Genomic DNA, 19,043 nt, shown 5'->3' on the forward strand with positions numbered 1-19,043 from the left:
ACCCTTTTCTCCTTCCTCTGAGACGATCAAGCATGCTTGCGTGAGTGGAAAAGCAGTGGGTATGATCAGCAGTTGCTTACTCTCCTGTTCAGTACAAATGCAGTAACTGATGACATGGTCCTATGAGATCATTCTCCTTCCTGAGTTTGCTTCTGACTCAGTTTTTAGCTCATTTTTTTCTAATGACTCTACGGTTTGCTCTCCAACTACTGTACCTTGCATGACAGATGTTTGGCTGAAAGTAGCTGAGAAAAAATACTGTCCAGAAACAGTTCTCAGAAATGGAGAAGTAAGTTCATCTTCTTGCCAAGTGAATTGGTACAGCATCTATTCTTTGAGTCGGTAATTTTCCTTTTTTTTTATTTTTTTCTTTTCTTTTGTTCTGGGTTATCTGGTCATTTTTATATTGTGTGTGTAGTTGAGATGGAGTATTTTGTGTGTAAGGCTAAATGATCACAGCATTTTCTTTAGATATAGGCCACCTTAGTTGTCCTTCAGCCAATTAACACAGTATGGTCTATATAGACAAATAGCAACTGAACTTATTTCAGCATTTTCTATATGGACAGAACCAGTTATTTTAGCTTGTACAATCTTGAGACAAGTTAGTTGTGTTTGATAAAAATCTGTGTGCTTTGGATTTTTACATGCTTTATAGCACAAAGTCAAGAATTAATTTTGTGATGCTCAGATTTTTTGAACCTGTTGTGGGGTGCTAGTGACACAGGGTAGTTAAAACATTGGTTCTTGGAGCAATATTCCAAATTATGTTTCCTCTGGCTTCTATTTTCCTGGAGGATGGAAGGTTTAATTTTGCTTGCACGGGTACTTGCATCTTAGTATTGATGAACTGACAATCCTTCATTAATTAGTATTGTTGATTTGGATTTATTTTATGTATTTTAAATGACAGGCCTGCCTGTATGTGCTTGGAGCTGAAGGTCAGTGTATGCTGATCTGATTAATGGAATACTTTGTTGTAGAGCTTCCATATTTCCTTTGCAATCCCTTTGACTCTTCAGGTATGATTTTGCTATGCAAAGGACAACTGATTGTATTATAACAAACAAACAAATCAATAACTATGGGACAAGGCTTACTGTGACACGCGTCGTTTTTACAAAGGAGAAAAAAGATATCAAAAGATCCAAATATATTTAGCTCTGTTAATTCTTCTGCTCATAAATGTATTGTTAAAGCATTAAAACTTTGTATTAAAAGGTCTATAATCTTATCTAAAAATAATGATAGTTTAAATGTTAATTGGACAAGCTAAAATATGTTGTTAGGTCATTTATAAGAATCCAATAATTTCCTTTTCAGTAATGATTTTGTAGCCTCAAATTGAATGTAATTATAAAAATAAAGAATCAATGCAAATAAGAAAAAAAAATAGGTAACTCTTATTGTATTTATTATAACTAGTTTTAAGATGTGATCTTAAAAATTAATTCACTTATTAAATACTGTGAAAGCAATATGACCAAATAATAGCACCCGTAATTTCTTTAAAATTATGGCTACATATAGAGCCTGGCAATCCTGCCTTTGAGGTTGTTAGCAATAGGAGCTGTTCTGCTTGGAACTTGTTTCTTTTAAACCCATATGGCAAAATTATGCCTCCCAGAGGTAACTTTTGGTATTGGAGAAAGTTGTTGTGTAGAACAGGGGTAACCTAAAAGCCTCCTGTATTGATGAAGCCTCAAGAGAATATAAAAATCCTGTGGAAGATGCAGATGATTAGAGAATTCTTGTTTGCTGGTGTTTCAGACTCACTTTGTACAGACACAAATTACTGCACTTGCCGGCACCTTCTGAATCAATTTTACTGTCTTTGTGGCAGCAGAAGAAAGGCATCAGTGCTCTGAAGTAATGGAACCAGTCACACATTTAGTAATAATTTACAGAATATATCAAAGTTTTACTTGATTTATTGTGACAAAATTGTTGGTTTCATATTACTTTTAGAAATATTGGTGAGCTCTAATCTGGAAGAAACATTGTAGTTGAGGTGTCTGTAAACAATTAAGTTTTTCAATTTCTGTAATGTTTTTAAAAATTAAAGAGGAATTCAACATGACTGGTTTGTTCCAACAACACTGCCTGTTTTACTGGGACAAAATTTATAAATTTTATTTTAATAATAATAAAAATGCTCATTTAGGTTTCTGTTCTCCTGTTTGTGTGCTATAGTAGCATTGTAGCCCCGCACAGAGAAAAATGAAAAAAATTAAAGATGAAAAAGTAAAAATTCTATAAATTTCATTATGGAAAATTTATAAGATTATTTCCATGACAACCATATAATAAGATTCATGTTTACTTTAATTCTGAGTTCTCAATGTCTTTTTAATGACTTCCATGTAATTAAAACAGAATGCATAATTTGAGGTAACATAATATAAATCAGTTTTCTTTGCGTGATGCTGAATACTGTTAATACCTGTACAATGAACTGTTTAAGAGCCTTACGTGGATATGTCCATTTGTTGCAGAACTGTGAGAAACTGGAAAATAATTTTGATGACATCAAGCACACGACTCTTAGTGAGCGAGGAGCACTTCGAGAAGCAATGAGGTAAGTCTGGGTCACCATAGCAACAGTCACAGATGTGGTAAAGAAAGAGTCATTCTTCATTATTGGGGGAACAAATGAGTTCATTGCCACCATTCAGCTCTATTCTCTAAGGTATTAATTTGTCAGTGGAGAGGCTTCCCTTGAGGCTGTACTTTGGTTTTGAAGCTGCATAAATGTTAAGCCTGACTGCACAGTAAAAAATGTAAATGTTTAATTTGTTATTTAAAATGCTTAAGGGGTGCCTTGCTTTATATTTATACTAAACTGTGAGTGAATGAAAATATTGTTCATCTAAATTCTGTAAGTGTTAAAGCAATTGTACAATGGTGTCTGAACAAACCTGTATTTGCTTTAAATTGAATTTGATTTTTATGTATGTAGTTCCTGTGTACTCTGATTTTATCACCAAAATTACGTGATTTTGGTTTTGATAATGGAATGTAAGAATCTGTCTGGTTCTTTATGTGTTGTAGAGATGTATATTTTGTTTAATATCATTATATTGTTGCACTTAATACTTATTAGAGGAGGTTAAAATTAGTCAGAAGATTAATTTTCTGCCATCCTTACTTGCACTGCGAGTGTCTGGGTACAGGGCTCCAAAGTCTGCCAGATGCAGTGCCTGGAAAAGGGAGTGATTACTATGCAGAAAGGTGGTGGAATTGAAGACAGGTTTTCTAAAGTAACTCACCAAATAACAAGGAAGTTGTTACTTATACTATTATCTGTGAATCAGAAAATTATATAAGCTTCAGTTTTAAAGGTTTTCAAATTGGATAGTAAAATGTAATGATGCAAACATAGTGCTTCATCTCATTTGCCTGATATCAGAGTAACTTCTTACACTTGAACCAGTGCAGTAAAAAAGAAAAATCAACAATCCCCCTAAGAATCTACTTGAAAAAATTAAATACACCTATTTGCTTTGACTGTGTCCGTTATCCATTTAAATTTATGGATGTGTGTGAATGACTTGATTTGCATGAATTACGTTCATGAAGTCGTCTCATGTACACTGACTGAAAAGGTATTCTTACCTACAAGTATTCTGAACATTTCAACTACCAGTGCTGCAAATAACTGTAAAAGTAATGGCATTCACCTTTCTAATAGTGATTTTTGCTTTATGCTTGTGTTGCGTCATACGTTCAGGGTTTTCTCTCAGTGTGGTCAGTCATCTGTGTACATAAGTCTTGCATCTAGTGTCAGCAAATGGAAAGTGATTTAAAGTAAAGGTTTGGGGAATTTTTGGCAAATGAAGCTACCTTTAGTATTTCCAACAAATGGATTTCAAGTTGCTTCTGTTCTGTAACAGTGTTCAGGTTTGTGATGTTTTTCAGTACATGACTCAGCAGGGATAATATTTTAAAAAGCTGGGAGCTGACATCTCTTCGGTGATCAACATTGATTAGCAAGGGGAGCTTTGGTATTTCAGAGATCATGTTTCTGTTACAAAGCCTGTTTAGAAGATTCTTGTGATTCTTTGCTGTGCAAAAGCACTTTACTATCTCATACATTTGTATCCTGGCTATTTCTGCTAGTGTACAAGCCATTCTGAGAAATAGTTATTGATTGTGAAGAGGGACAGGTATTGTGCAGTGCTGGAATTCTCTTAATTGCAGTCAGTATTGTATGGTTGGTTGTTTCCTTAGTTGCTTTTTTATTTTGAGATAAAGAAAATATCTGACTCAGTAAATTTATACTGTTGTGTGTTTTTGTACCATACTTCAGTGCCACATGAAAGATGCAAAATGTTAATTTAAAGAGGCATCTGCATGTAGGTGTACATATTTTTCTAAATGTGTGTAAAAGACACTTGTTGTTTTAGGTTGTATGGTTCTTTCAAGTGCTGTATAGTCACCTCGTTTACTGGGTGGCTGCATTTTTCTGTTTGGATCCCAAGATTATTTGTACGTGTGTAATTCAAATGGTACATTTTTAAAGATTCAAATTGGCTTCTCCTTTCCGTGACAAGAACGGACATTGGACCAGGCATGGGAGGACATATATTTGCTGACCTCAGTATTATGACGTACCTGCCTCCTTTGTAAGGGAAACTTGTGGAGAGGGTTGTACATTGCACAAAAGCACTAAAATCATGTGGGCATGAAAGCAACAGCAAAAAAAAAAAAAAATCCTAGTTGGATGGCTAAGTGGATATATGTAGATCTCAGATGAGCCTTAAGTTGAGTGGGCAGTCTGCCCAAATCCTCTCTGATTTCCCAGAGTGGTACTACTGGTCTGCCAGATGAGAAAGACAATGAACGCTTTTTCCCAGTGCTCCTGTTTGGAACGAGACCTTCCATTTTAACTTCATCTTTGAGAAAATGGCCAATTTAATATGGGTTTCAGTACACTTCTAGTGTATGAGTATCACTGTGCTCTGCATAAACAAATACTAATATCCAAGAAGGGTCTTGTTCTGTTTCCAGCTCCTCAGTATTCAAATTGAGGACTACATGAAAATTATCTTTCTTGCTTATGTGTGTAGATGTATACAAAATAAACTTTCTGAAGGATTTTGAAATTATCACAAAGCCTACGAACTTTCTCTACTTCTACTTTACAGTTATTTTAGATTTTGAATGAGATAATGAGCTGATAGTAGTTTGCCATTATTCAATATATAAAGAGTGGTAGTCTAAGAATTTGATTTACTTGTGATTGCACATAAAATCCATAAACCATTCAATTCGGTTAATGTTTTGCTTATTTTGTTAATGTACTCCAAATGTTTTATTTATTGCCATATTTTAATGCAGCTGCAAAGCTGAAGTAAACAATAAAAATCCATTAGTATTTTGAATTGGATCTAATAAATGGACAGGCTATTGCTTGCTTACCTTGAATGTGTATATGATAAATTAATTGGATATTTTATGTAGTAACTTGGCAGAAGAATATAGCTATATACCTGTAATGTCAGGATGCATAAGTAAGAGCACGGTTATTTCAGTAAACAAAGCTCAATTTGTTTTTAATATATAATCACTGGGAAAAATCTGGATCTAAATAATTAGTAAAGCTTCATCTAGAATTCTAAAGGAGCTTTTAGATGTTTTTTTTTTTTGCTACAAGGAAGTAAGTATTTGAGGAGCAGGAAGTGGTGTAGCTGGGTGCTGACACTGGGAGTCTTTTCATAGGCGATGAAACTAGAATGTGAATTGCTGCAGTAGGCATTTCTCTGGGAAAGTAGGGTAGGGTAGCCTTGAGGAGTCTTAAAATTAAGCAAACAATAATGATGCCTCTGCCCCCTCAAATTATAAGGTAACTTTAGGGAGAAGTGTGGCAGAAATCCAAACTCAGTTATTAATATCAAATTAGATATTCATAAATTACTAAGATGAGGTTTAGTGAGTTACTGGGTTTAAAAAGGACAGATTTCAAAAAGCAGCAGACGTCAATGGGCAGGAATTCTTTTTCCTGCTGAATCTGCTCATTCTGTGTACAGGCATTCATTGTTGTCATCAGGAGAGAGAATCAGAATTGATGAAGTTGGGAGGTTGAAGATGATCTAAACGTGTGGTCTCTGTATTTCATTGACTGCATACCAGCAGAATATTTTTGAGCATGTGTCCCCCATATTTGTATGTTTATACATGTATTGCCACTATACTAATATTTCTAATTTTTTAAAAAATTATTTATTAATTGTACAAAGAATATTTCTTCCCACATTGATGTGGCTTGTCTTGTGCATACTCTGCTTTGGAGATCATTGATCTGGACCTCTTTCTGCAGAGCAGGGTCAAGGAGAGCAGGTTGCTCAGGGCTGTGTCCGACAAAGCTTTTTTACGTCTTCCAGGATGGATGTTTCACAGACTGTCTAGGCAAACATCCTCACATTGAACAGCAGCAAAACTCAAACAAAAAAAGCTGCCAACATCCTCCCCCCTACCCTGCTTTTTTTTTTTTTTTAAAAAAAAAAAAAACAAAACAGAATTCCACTTCAGCTTGTGCCTGTTGTTTCTTGCTCTTTTTTCTGGGGACTACTAAGAACAATCTAGATCTGTTGTCTTTATTTCCTCCCATCAGGTATTTATATATTTTGCTAAGATTCCCCCCTGAGCTTTCTCTGTTCAAGGCTGTGTCCCCAGGTCTGTCAGCCTCACCTTGTATGACAGACACTCCAGTCCCTTAACACCTCACTGCCCCTTTGCTGGGCTCCCTCCTGTACATCCCTGTTTCCCTCGGCCTGGGAGACCCCGCACAGGACACAGCACTCCAGATCTGTCTGCCAGTACTGGGGAGCAGAGAAGACTCACCACTCTCAACCTACAGGTAGTGCTGTACCTGACACAGCCCCTTTGCTGCAAGGACTGTCTCGTGGTTCATCTTGTCCCTCAGGACACTCAAGGCCTTTCCTGAAAAGCTGATTTCCAGATGGTTGTTTGCAGCCTATGCTGGTGCCTGGGGTTGTTCCTCCCCTGAGGCAAGATTTCATAGTGGAATTGTTTGTTTGTTTGTTGGTTTTTGTATGTTTTTTAAAGTGGTTTCTGCAGGCTTGTTCATCCGGCCTGTCAACAGCAGCCCAACCCTTTGGAGTGTCACCACTCAGTAGGTGGTAGATTGCTTTTGAATGCTGTATATATGTTACTGTGTGTCCTAGACCTGTCTCTAGTGTACATTTCGTGAGCCTGGTGTCAGACAAATTAAGCTGTAGCATTTCAAACCAAACTTTTTCCAAATCCAGTGTTGCAATTGCTTACTTACCAACTGAGTTGGTAAGCCGCCATGGTGGGTTAAGGCAGTGAGCAATCAGCGAGGCTGGAGAGTTGTTAATACGTAAATGGGTCCTACTCGTAGGTGGATATGGAGATGGTCTGTCTTGTGAACGCTGAGTATGTGTGAAAGCTTTTCAAGTCAAAATTAAAGCTGAGTATTTTTGTGTAGTCTTCTTGTTATTAAAGGAAAATTGAAACGTATTTATTTGTACTTTGAAATGGGAAAGTTTGCTTATCTGTTTAAATCAGGATAAAATATACCAAAGTTCATTTAGAATTTTCTTTTGCATTCATATATTTGCATATGGTTTTAGATAATATGAACAAGGGAGTGAAGCTTCAACTGTGATTTCCAGTTTTCTAGAAACAGTTTCTGTTAATGATGATATTCACTGTTGTCTTGACAACTGTGAAAGCTGGGGTTAGTAATAATCAGGCTTCTTTTAATATGGTCTAGACTCTCAGATGTATTTGACAAATAGTTTCTATGACTGGGCAAAACCCAAGAAAATTGCAGTGTAAGAAGTTCCAAGGTTTCACAAGTATTCATTAGTTTGCATAGTAAAAGCTGGACATTTAAACATGTAAACAAAACAGGTCTGCAGTGCAAACTACAAAACACGTAGTAACCAATTTGTTAGGGCTCTGGCCTGAGTTCTGGCAAATATGGGTTCATATTTGGGTTCTGAGTCAGGCAACTTGGTTTTCCCATTTTAAAAAACATCATAGAACTCTAAAGTTAGAGAAACACAGACATGAAGTATAAGGGATAAGGACAATGAAAATAATATTAAATGTGTTTTTGCTTTCCTGTGTTGTTGTTATACTGTTCTGCAAGATAGGACCAATCTCAGATAAATTGAAAGGGAAGGTGAAATAAGAGCAGTAAAGGTTTCTGGGTTTCCTGGTCGAGGTCCCAGAAATTGTTCAAAGAAATCCTTCTGGGGAGGTAGAAGCTTTTGAGGTGAATTCCAGTATTCCAAAGTTCTGTGCTTCAGTAAAGCCTTCAATACTTATAGCATTCTCCTGGAGAAGCTGGCAGCCCACAGCTTGGACATGTGCACCCTTTGCTGGGTTAAGAACTGGCTGGACAGCCGGGCCCAGAGCGTTCGGGAATGCTGCTGCATCCATTAGGCGGCTGGGTCCCTGTGGTGTCCCCAGGGGCCAGTACCGGGCCTGGTCCTGTTTATTGTCTTTATAGATGATCTGGTAAAGCGGATAAAATGCACCCCCAGTAAGCTTGCAAAAGACTCCCTGGTTGGATGGGAGCGTTGATGTGCTGGAGGACAGGAAGGCTCTGCAGAGGGATTTGGCCAGGCTGGATGGATAAGCTGAGGGTTCGATATGGTGGAGTGCCGGATCCTGCACTTGGGTCGCAACAGCCCTGGCAGCGCTGCTGGCTGGGGAAGAGTGTTTGGAAAACTGCACAGTGGAAAAGGACCTGGGTGCTGGTTGACAGCTGCTGAACACGAGCCAGGTGTGCCCAGGTGGTCAAGAAGGCCAGGGGCATCCTGGCCTGTGTCAGGAACAGTGTGGCCAGCAGGAGCAGGGCAGGGATTGTGCCCCTGTGCTCGGCACTGGTGAGGCCACACCTCGAGAGCTGTGCCTGCTGTGGGCCATCACCCCAGGGAAGGCACCGAGGGGCTGGAGCCCGTCCAGAAGGGCAGCGGAGCCGGGCAAGGGGCTGGAGAGCGAGTGCTGTGAGGAGTGGCTGAGGGAGCTGGGGTTTAGTCTGGAGAGGAGGAGGCTCAGGGGAGAATTTGCCATTCTCTACAACTGCCTGCAAGGAGGGTTTACCAAGATGGGGGTTGGCCTCTTCTCTCAGGCAAACAGAGACAGCACAAGAGAGCATGGCCTCAAGCTGTGCCAGGGAAGGTTCAGGTTGGACATCAGAAGGAATTTTTTCCCTCAGAGGGTTGTCAAGTATTGGAACAGGCTGCTCAGGGAGGTGGTGGAGTCACCGTCCCTGGAAGTGTTTAAGAAACAACTGGATGTGGCACTTAGTGCTGTGGTTGAGTTGACAAGGTGATGTTTGGTCAAAGGTTGGTCTCAATGATCTCAGGGATGTTTTCCAAACTTAATGATGCTATGAAGCCCCTAGCCTTGTGTTAGTGTGTTTATTTGGGACTGAGGGAGTAAGTCCAAGTTTCTCTTCTACTTTCCATATTTACATTTATCACCAGTGCAATCATTTGAATGCTGCTTAGGGCATGCTTTTTGGGGAAAAGCAAGTGACTGCTTCTTATGTATTTAACAAAAATGTTGTGCTGCTTCCAAACTGCAGCAACACTTTGCATCTTGGGTGACCAGCTCATGTTCCTCTGATATATCTATCTCAGCACCAAGAAACAAACACCCTCTGCCACAGAGGACATATTAATTAGGTAAGGCACTGATTGGATTATTGATTTAGACCCTTATTTAGACTGCATTTGGCTTAGAGATATTTCCTAAAAAAATTAGCTGCAGAGGTGTTCTCAGAGTGAAAACCAAAAATCCCATAAAACTGTGGAGTTGAGGGAATGTTTAACTTGCTCCCCTTGGAATTTATTTTCTGTATATGCATCTTCAAAATTTTATAAATTTGCCATATTATTAATAGCACATGGAGATGAGATGCTGCAAAATGCTAGTGTTTCTAGTTGTGTTTGGTGTTGCATAGAAATGCATGCAGAATGTTAAAGCACTCGAGAACTTTTAATAGTACTTCCATTATGAAAACCCATGTGGCTAATATGAGTTGAATTTTGAGTGCCATTTTGAAATCAGGACTTCACTATCATTCTTAGTTTACATTACAGATCAAACAGATTGCCAACATCACTTGCACTGACGAAGCATTAGCCATATGCCTTCGCAGTGCAAGGCTGCCCTGGATAAGGAGAGCTATGACTAACCAAGCTGCTTATGTGCTAGAAGCTGTTTAGTGGCATTAACAAGGCACTGTTAAACTGTGCCCATGCAATTTTACCGTGCTCTTTGTTGGCTAACTAACTTCTGAGTCACCCACTAGCCACCCTTTGAGAGCCTGGGATGAATTGCTCAGATCTGGCCACGATGGAATAATTTCTGTCTATAGAGAGATGCTGCAGAGCTGTAACACCAAGCATATATAGGAACCCATGACATTAATATAATTATTTTTGTGATAATTATTAGAACTTGCATGGTCTTTGTAATTTCTATGGAGAATTAAAAACTTCATATTTCATTTTGCAATTAAAAGAAAAAGAAGGTTCTGATACACATTGAGGTCCTTTTTTCAGGTGTCACTCACTGAAAATTTTGTAAAACTCGTGATAATGCTTAACTTCTGCACTAAAGAATGTAACTGCATTGCCTTATATATATTTTTCAAGTATAAATCAAGAAAACTATAAAGTACCTTGGTTTGTGCTTGATTGTGGTAGACTGTTCTGTTGCATATCAGCTTCATAATACTTTCCCCAGAAATTTTAAAACTGAAATTAATTTCCAGGTTTGTCAGCTGATTGTTGCCCATCCTTTGTTCAAAGTATTGTATTTAATTTCTTATTTTTAATTTATGAGTTATATATTTTTTGGTCCAGTGATAGGCTGGTTTATTTAGATGTTACAGGGGAGGAGATTAAGATAAGTTAGATTGTTTTCCTTTGAATGTTCCTTTAGACACCTAGCCAAGATAAACTTTCACTGATGATGTTTCTGAACGGCAAATATGAAAGGATATTGATTTTTTTTTTTTTGCTATTCCAATTGGCAGTGTAGATTTGCAGTTACTTTACATCAGAGGTTTGAATTATGCCTTGTAGTGTATATAACCTGTAGATGGATATAGAACAAAAGCATTGTGAGCAAAATAGCAAAATAAATAATATTTACAGGTTTGGAAACTGCATTATAATTGCTGCATTTGTTGATTTACTGAAATGTGCTTTAGGAAGCATCTTACATGAACATTTTTGATAAAATCTTGTAAGTTTCTCATATGCTCTTTTATATGTATTACCATGACTGAAATATGCTTTAGATCAGTTTTGAGTATGGTAAATATGTTTCTGTATTTGTGTGTAGTATTTCCAAGAAATATTTCAGAGGGGAGAGGAAAAAAACAACTACTTTGTGTCACCTTCACTGAGAAGAGCCTAGTTTTGGTTTTGAACCATTTAGTTTTATGATTTAAAGGAAAGAATTGGATAACAGTCAAAATTTCATTTTTAACAAACTGCAGGAGATGTTTTCTGATGCTGGTGGTGAAAGAGATTTTGAAAACTACTGTGACAGATGGTTTACCACAAAGACTCCAAAGGTGGCATGCAGGGGGTGCAGCATCGTACCTTTCAGTGACTAACAGCCACTTGTGCAAACAGAGTAGAAAATTACACTACAGAATTTGGAGTTCACTCCATGGGTTCCCTCTTTGTTGTTTCTTAAAATGCAAAGTTTGAAAATATTTCTGAAATGTGTTCTTTGCTGTCATTAGCATTCAGGAAAGTGTGTTCTGAATTGCCAGAGAGACAATGTATACAATATGGACTACCAGCCTATAAACTTCAAAAAAGGTATTGGTTTGTGAAATATAAATTTTAAAAAAAAGTACAGATATGAGTGAAGAAAATTTTCTGGTGGTTTTGCTGTGAACCATGGCTTTTTGTAGATTACTGATGCTTGATATTATGTTGCAGGGCTTTGGATGGTTTAGGTGGAAGGTTGCATTTTACCATTTTAAATCATAATGAAAGCTGGGGATGTATGCAGAAGATGAGTGTGTTGCAGCTTTGGCAAAGAAATCAGATGTTTTAGTGGAAGATGTTGAAGCTCATGCTGTTTTATTTAGAAGTCATTAGTTTAATCTGTAGCCAGCCTACGGAGAGTACCACATTCCACATGTATTTAACAAAGGCCATTTCCTGCAGTTTTGTCTACAGTCAGAAACCAGTCTGTCTTTACAAATGCTGTTTTACATATATCTGCACTGATTTCTTTTCAGACATTTACTGTAGTTCTCAAAAGCCTGAAAAAGTGTAATCTTTTTTTTTCTTTGTGTTGGCCTTGGACTTCCTGTTACAATGGATGTTTTTGAGTACGTTCTCTTTGGAGTTCAGGACACAAAGCAAAGCTAAGGGTTTGAGGAAAAAATAAATCTTTACTGAAAATTGTATTATTAGGTAGTGTGTCCTTCCATTATATGTTCATTGTTGCCAGGTAGTCATTATCTTTGATTATGGTGGTGTGCTGATTTGGGTGGGATACAGTTAGCTTTCTTCACAGCAGCTGCTCTGGGGCTGTGTTTTGGGTTTGTGCTGAAAAGAGTGTTGATAACACAGGGATGTTTTAGCTATTGCTGAGAAGCACTTGCACAGAGTCAAGGCCTTTCCTGTTCCTCACCCTACCCCCCAGCAAGAAGGCCAAGAGTGCACAAGGAGTTGGGAAGGGACACAGCCAGGACAGGTGACCCCAACTGACCCAAGGGATATCCCAGACAGATGTGGAGGTATGGGAAGAAGAAGGGTGGGGTAGACATTCAGAGTTATGGTCTTTTGTCTCTTCTCAAGATCCTAGACTGCCAATGTAACATAGCGAAGGCATTCCTGATTTTGCTTTGCTTGCATATGCAGCTTTTGCTTTACCGACTAAGCTGATTTTGTCTCAGCCCAAGAGGTTTCTCTTTTATCATTCCAATTCGCTTCCTTATTCCATCAGGAGAGTGTGAATGAGTGGCTTGGTGAGGCTTAGTTGGTGGCTAGGGTTAAACCGGGACATGTGTTTAGAACCCCTTGGTTATAATGACTATTATTAGCTGTTGCTACCTTTTTTTTTTTTTTTTGCTGCCTCTCTAGAGTTCTAGCTTTATATTATACTGGCTGTTGGGGTTTTTGGATGCAAGAGCAAACATCCATTTTCCTAGAAATGTTTTGTGTGTTGGGGTGAAGGTGTTTCAGAGATTAAACTGGGGGTCCAGCTGTGCCCTAAGATATTTACCTTCCATCAAGATTAATCTGTCCTTCCCCTGTAGACTTCTGAATTTAAATCCTGTTTATTTACTCGGGGCTGTTTGGGAGACCAAGAAAAGATTATCTAAATTTAATGTTCTAATGGAATCAGCCTGTTTATTGAAAGCAAGACTGTAAAGTGTGTTGCACTTTTTTCAGTGAGACAGTTGTTAAGATACACTAGAATCAGTACCATATATTTAACTAACTGGATACAAAATTTAACAGAAACAGTTTCCCATCCTTCTTTCTTCAGAACAAAGATACTTTACATAGGAATCTGTTTCATTGGAGCTTGCTGCTGAAAAGTTGACGGGCAGATGTTTAAGCTCTAGACCACTTTAGGTTTTTCAGGACACCACACAGAGGCTTGCACTGGTGGTGCTTAAGGCAAGGCTACTAAATCTCAAGGCATCTGTAGGACTGAGGAAGGTTAGGATCTCAGGCCACAATTTGTACAAAGAAGCTGCTTACAGAGTGAGACAAACATAAGAGTTGCAGCAGAGAATAAAGGAACAAACTATTCTAGAGTGATGTCTCCTGCCGTCTTGAATGCCCAGGACTGCTTAGGCAGGGTGTGCTTTGTAAGGTGCACAGAGTATTGGCAGTGACAAGGTTCTTTGTGCAGCAGGCACAGTTTGTATGTCTGTAGTGTATTTAGGTTGTTCAGCATTTAGTTCTGGTTTGGTCCAATACCAAAAATTAAGGTGATTTGTGGTTTTTGTGGTTTGTTGGTTGTTTTGTTGGGTTTCTTTTGTCTCCAGGAAGAAAAATAAAAAATTCCTCCTCTTCTGTAAAATAAATCCTGAACTGTTCTAAATATCACCATAGAATTGCACCCATTCAAATGAATTTTAATAGCTGATCTGTATATGGAATGGAATGGAAAGAATTACAATGTGATTTCTGTCAGAATACTTACAAAAGGCTTGATTTATAATCTGATACCATTACAATACAATAATCTTTTAAAACAAGTAAGTTGTTTTGAAATAGTATGACTACTTTTTAAAGTCCTATTTTCAATAGTATTTAATATTTCTACTACTGCCACATTAAAAATTAGGGATTACTATTACTATATATAGTACATTTTAGAATTTAATAAAGTCATTATGGCTGCTATCTTTATAAAGACTATTACTTTTATTGCTACTATCATATAGTAGTGTTAAATGGTACTGATTAATGCCACAAATACTTTTCTTACTGCTATTTTGCCTGTTGAATATTTTTCCACATTTGTGGTCATTAATTAGTATTAACCAAGCCTTTCCTTTTTAAATGTTATTGTGTCAAATGAAGAAAACTATTTTTAAATTGATATCTGACAGTATTACCAAAAAGACAAAAAATACTCTTTGAGGAGTGTTTTAAAATAGAAAGAAGATATATTTATAAAATAATTTTTTTCTTTATCCTACCTGATATATCTTCCTGACTGAGCAAAAAGTGGTTTTCCTAATGCCTCTTCTTGCTTATCTGTTTTTCTAATGAAGCGAAGATGCACTTGTACACGTGTAGAACAGTTTCTGTTCCCAGGGAGCTACAATGGCTTGCTTGGCTCATGGCTGGCTGTTACGTGTTGGGCTGTGCCTCACAGTATCCACCCCTCAGTCTTCCCATTGCAAATTTGCTTGCACGGCAACTGCTGGTGCTGTTAACCCTCTTCTGTCCTGAAGGATATTCCCTTGTGGCTTCTCGGATTAAATATTTAATTGGGGTGGGAATTGTTCTTCTTGTAATTAAAGAACTATACAGAGCTGTTTAAAAATACTTTAACAGGAATGCTTATATATTTAAAAGAGATTCTGGCTCCACTGAGCGTGTTCCACTAAAGAGAGCTGTGGCGGCATGGCTGAGAACCGCTGGCCGTGTGGCTGCAGTAGCCTAGACAGAAGATGTTTCTTGAGTTCTTCTTTCAGCCTGCGCTGAGGTGCAGCTGCACAAGGAGCAGCATGTGGCACGGCTTCTCTCTTAGAGGAGCACAAATGGCTCCTGTGTGGTGTCACACGTTCAGTCACAGCCTGCCTGTAAGGAGCTCGGTGTCACCTCCCGGACGCCGGTGCCAGCTGTGCGAGGGCTGCAGGGCAGTGCTGCAGGGCTGGGATGCGCTGCTGCCCGAGCGCCCCTCCATGCAGGTGAGCGCTTCCACGCTGTCCCTGGCATGGCTGGCGCAGGGAAGTTTCAGGGACACTCGTGTCCATGGCGGTTGCTCTAGCCTACAGGACTAGGTGAGAAGTAAGCTGAAACAAGCACTTTTCAGGAAGGGTTATGTCAGGCTTAATGCCAACAACAGTGTTTGTAGAAACCCTCTGCTTTTGGGCCACACTGCTCATAGACCCAGTCATTTTCAGGTATCTTCTGCAATTAGAGATGTAGCCATTGTAGGCACAAATCCTTCTGTGGGCAGAATCATAGGGAAAGGCTGGTTATCACGTCAGAGGAGAGAGACCCACTCTTCACCCAATTGCTGATGAAATCCCTGATTTGCCTTTTATGCTGCAGGAAGGCATTTAACCAGCAGGGACTATACAGAACGAATTTTTTCCCCCTTTTTCTAGGTGAAATAGATCTGTTTCAGTAAGCGTAAAACTAACTCCCTGCTTCTATAGTCAATTTTAATTCCTTTATTCTATTTGGGTATATTGGGTGAATGAAGGCTTTACCTCTAATTTGGAAAGGTCTGAGTAATTTTTTTCCTATTGGCATTGCTAAGTGTTCTTTCTCCTGCTAGTATAACAATGGCATAACACATAAAATTTATTTTGTTTTAAAACTAAAACTGAAAACAGAGCCTTGAAATGCAACTTCTCTTGATATTTTCTCTTCTATCATACTCATTTAATTCTTGATGTAAAACAAGAATTCATTGCTTTTGTACTGGGAGCATGAAGCCACAAGTTGATAATGGTAACTCAATGTTTGTAATATAAAGTGCTGTTCCTGTAGTGTGGTCCAATTACACAATAGTAAAGCAGGGATGTAACACAGCAATGCTGCTTTCCTATTTGTTTCAGTAAGTTTAGCACAGCGGGAAATGTGGCATTCTTCCAAGGTAATGCGTCAAGCTTACAGTTGGATGGAAGTGTGGTGGAAATTATTCCAAGTCTTCGCGTGCCAGCTAATAACTCTCGCTGAATGTATGCGACAATTGTCTTGTGAAATGTATTTGATGTCATTTCATTGCAAGGATTTTACATTTTAATTTTGAGATACTATGGTATTCTAGAGATATTTGAAAAAGTTTCTCTGTAGGTGCTACATTTATGGCATTGTAGTTTTAGTAATCAAATGCAATTTCTGTCTGGTTAGAGAGCATGTACACCCTTTAAAAAAAAATCCTGCTGTATCTTCTGAAATCAGAAAGAAGTGCTCCATTAATTAGATCAAATTATGTACATTGTTCCTCCAAAATGCCCTATTTTTTGAGGAAGAATATATCTGAAACAAAAATCTTAACTGAAAATATATGCATGATAGCAACAGAATGTCTCTTTCATTTTGAAGTGTGGAAAATAATAATGTATCAGCCATTTGGCAGCTGGGAGAAACCAGAACTGTCGAGGCATCTTTTTTGGTAGTCATTTTGCTGTAGAGACCTGGGCGTTGGATAGGAATCAGAATTTTTGCATTTGGTCTTATTTTTCACTAGTTTTCACATTGCTTTAAAGCCGTTCCCCAAGTCTAAATATCACTGTTGTTCTGTGGCATCAACCCACTGCGACTGTCTTAGAGATACATTGATATTCTTTACAGCTTTCAACCGGCCTCAGCAAAATATATACATTTAAAATACTGTGGCAGTGGCTTTATAAACAGCTCCATGGTATATCTTTTCATGTTTCAAACGTGGTGAGGAGCAGCCACTGCTTATGGAGCATTAGCAAATAGTTCACAATTAAGGAGTTAATCTTTAGCCTCACTAGCAGTCTTGGAACAGAGGGTGTCAGTGCATACTAAAAACAGTATTGGGTTTTCTTTTTGTGAACCACAGAGAGCTCAGAGTACATCAGTTAGTTCCAAACAGGCTATTGAATGCTATCATAGGTAAAAATACCAGCTGTACTGCATCTGGTTTGATTTTGTGATTATAAAAGTAAAAGTCCTCCATCTCAGGTTTTTTTTTTGTGTTTTTTTTTTTTTTTCTTTTTTTTTCTTTTTTTAATCCCCACTACTCATTTTCAGTCAGTATTCTTAGAAGATTCTTGGAAGGGTATCTGACACCTTTTGCTCACAGACATTTTCCCTGTGGTAGTAAGTTTGGGCATACAATAAAAATAATAATTAGTATTAGTGTTTAAAGCTTTCCAAAGGTCTTTAGTTACATACATACATATACCTTTCTTGAAGCATTTCTGAATGCCTTTAGCAGCACTGATCCAGCAAGTGGAAGGCTCATTGTCATTGGCAGTATTTGTTGTTCCAGAGGGTGTGTTTGTTCCAGCTGGTGGGAGTCATTTCAACGCTGACATGTGAAGAGTATATAAAAGAAAATAAAGAACAGAGGAGATGCACAGGAGTTAATCAGCCAGCCATCAGCCTTGGCCTATGCTCCTGCAGGCAGAAATAGTATCAGGTTTGGGGGAAAAAAAAAAAGACTACTGAGCTAGCTGAGCGTCAAGACCTGCACAGGTCTAACAAATGGCAAACAATTATTAATGGGAGTGAAACTGGGGATTAATCACTACTGATATCCCATAGTAATTCCTACTAGCATCACGAGAAAAAACAAATTCTCCATGCAGTTAATATGGTGAGCTTGCTGACTACAAATGTGTGTTGTGTATGTTGTCAGAATTTAAGGGTCCTTGTGCATGAGAATTGCCTCACACAGTGGGGAGTGAAAGAAGAGTGTGTTGAGTGGACGAGGGTACATGCTGATTTGGCAAAGGATATAGGATGAATTCCTGGGTCAATAGTGATAATGATCAGAGTGCCTTTCTGATGAATAATTAAGTATGGGGTGGTCAAAATTTTACTCTCAGTAGTGACATAATTTGGCATAGTAAGTGCCAATATTTAATGAAGAATACACATTTGGGCTTGTCCAAGCTGGTTTTAGGCTCTTACAGCTACTTTCATGCTTTGAAAGCTCTATTTTGGATTGTAAAAAAAAAAAAAAAAAAAAAAAAAAAAAAAAAAACAAAACCACCCCCCAAGGGGTTTTGAGAACAGCAATCACAAAAAGAGTATCAGTCAAAGATAAAGATCAAAACCACAGAGTGACAAAACATGCTTGTCCCTGGATATCCTGGATCAGAGTATCTGCTCAACACCTTGCTTTGCTTTGATGACTAGTGCTGACACTGAGATGGTGCTGCTTTTTCAGTAACAAAACTCCAGCTGAACCACTGAGTCAGTATATGTAACATGCTGTGATTTTTTTTCCACCTATTTCCTTGCAGACAAACAAACATACAGTGAGAGAACAAGTCATTACAGTGTGCATTTTGAATGCTACAAGCAGGCCTGAATTAGAAATAAAAAATGAAATCCAGGTTCTATGAAAATAAATAGCATCTTTCTTTAATCCAAAGCCTCATACCTACTGCTGCACAAAGCAGAATGACTGGAAAATTTAAACTTGGTGTTTCGTTTATTGTTATGAATCACTCATTAATTCTCTTGTTAAATTTCATAATTTAATGTTTTCCAGACCTTCAGTTATTGTGGCACTGAATTTTCACCAGTAAATCTGTAATTATTTCTGTATATTGTGTGGCAGTCTTGTCTATTATATTTCGTGTGGAACTCCTTTTTGATAGT

The 19,043-nt window shown here is 38.1% G+C and overlaps 1 protein-coding gene across 3 annotated transcripts in view; it reads left to right on the top strand.

Annotated features, from left to right (window-relative positions):
• DPYD (dihydropyrimidine dehydrogenase) overlaps nt 1-19,043 on the top strand; it is a 335,322-nt gene that overhangs the window by 44,361 nt on the left and 271,918 nt on the right. For all 3 annotated transcript variants that reach the window (XR_005956460.1, XM_041483444.1, XM_041483446.1), the window contains exon 3: nt 2,496-2,578. Coding sequence is in view for 2 of the 3 variants with exons in the window: in XM_041483444.1 (XP_041339378.1) it covers nt 2,496-2,578 (83 nt within the window). In the remaining variant the exon portion in view is untranslated. The remainder of the gene's footprint in view (nt 1-2,495; nt 2,579-19,043) is intronic.

The sequence above is a fragment of the Pyrgilauda ruficollis genome, unplaced genomic scaffold (genome assembly GCF_017590135.1).
Source record: "Pyrgilauda ruficollis isolate IOZ18807 unplaced genomic scaffold, ASM1759013v1 scaffold6, whole genome shotgun sequence".
Lineage (NCBI taxonomy): Eukaryota > Metazoa > Chordata > Aves > Passeriformes > Passeridae > Pyrgilauda > Pyrgilauda ruficollis.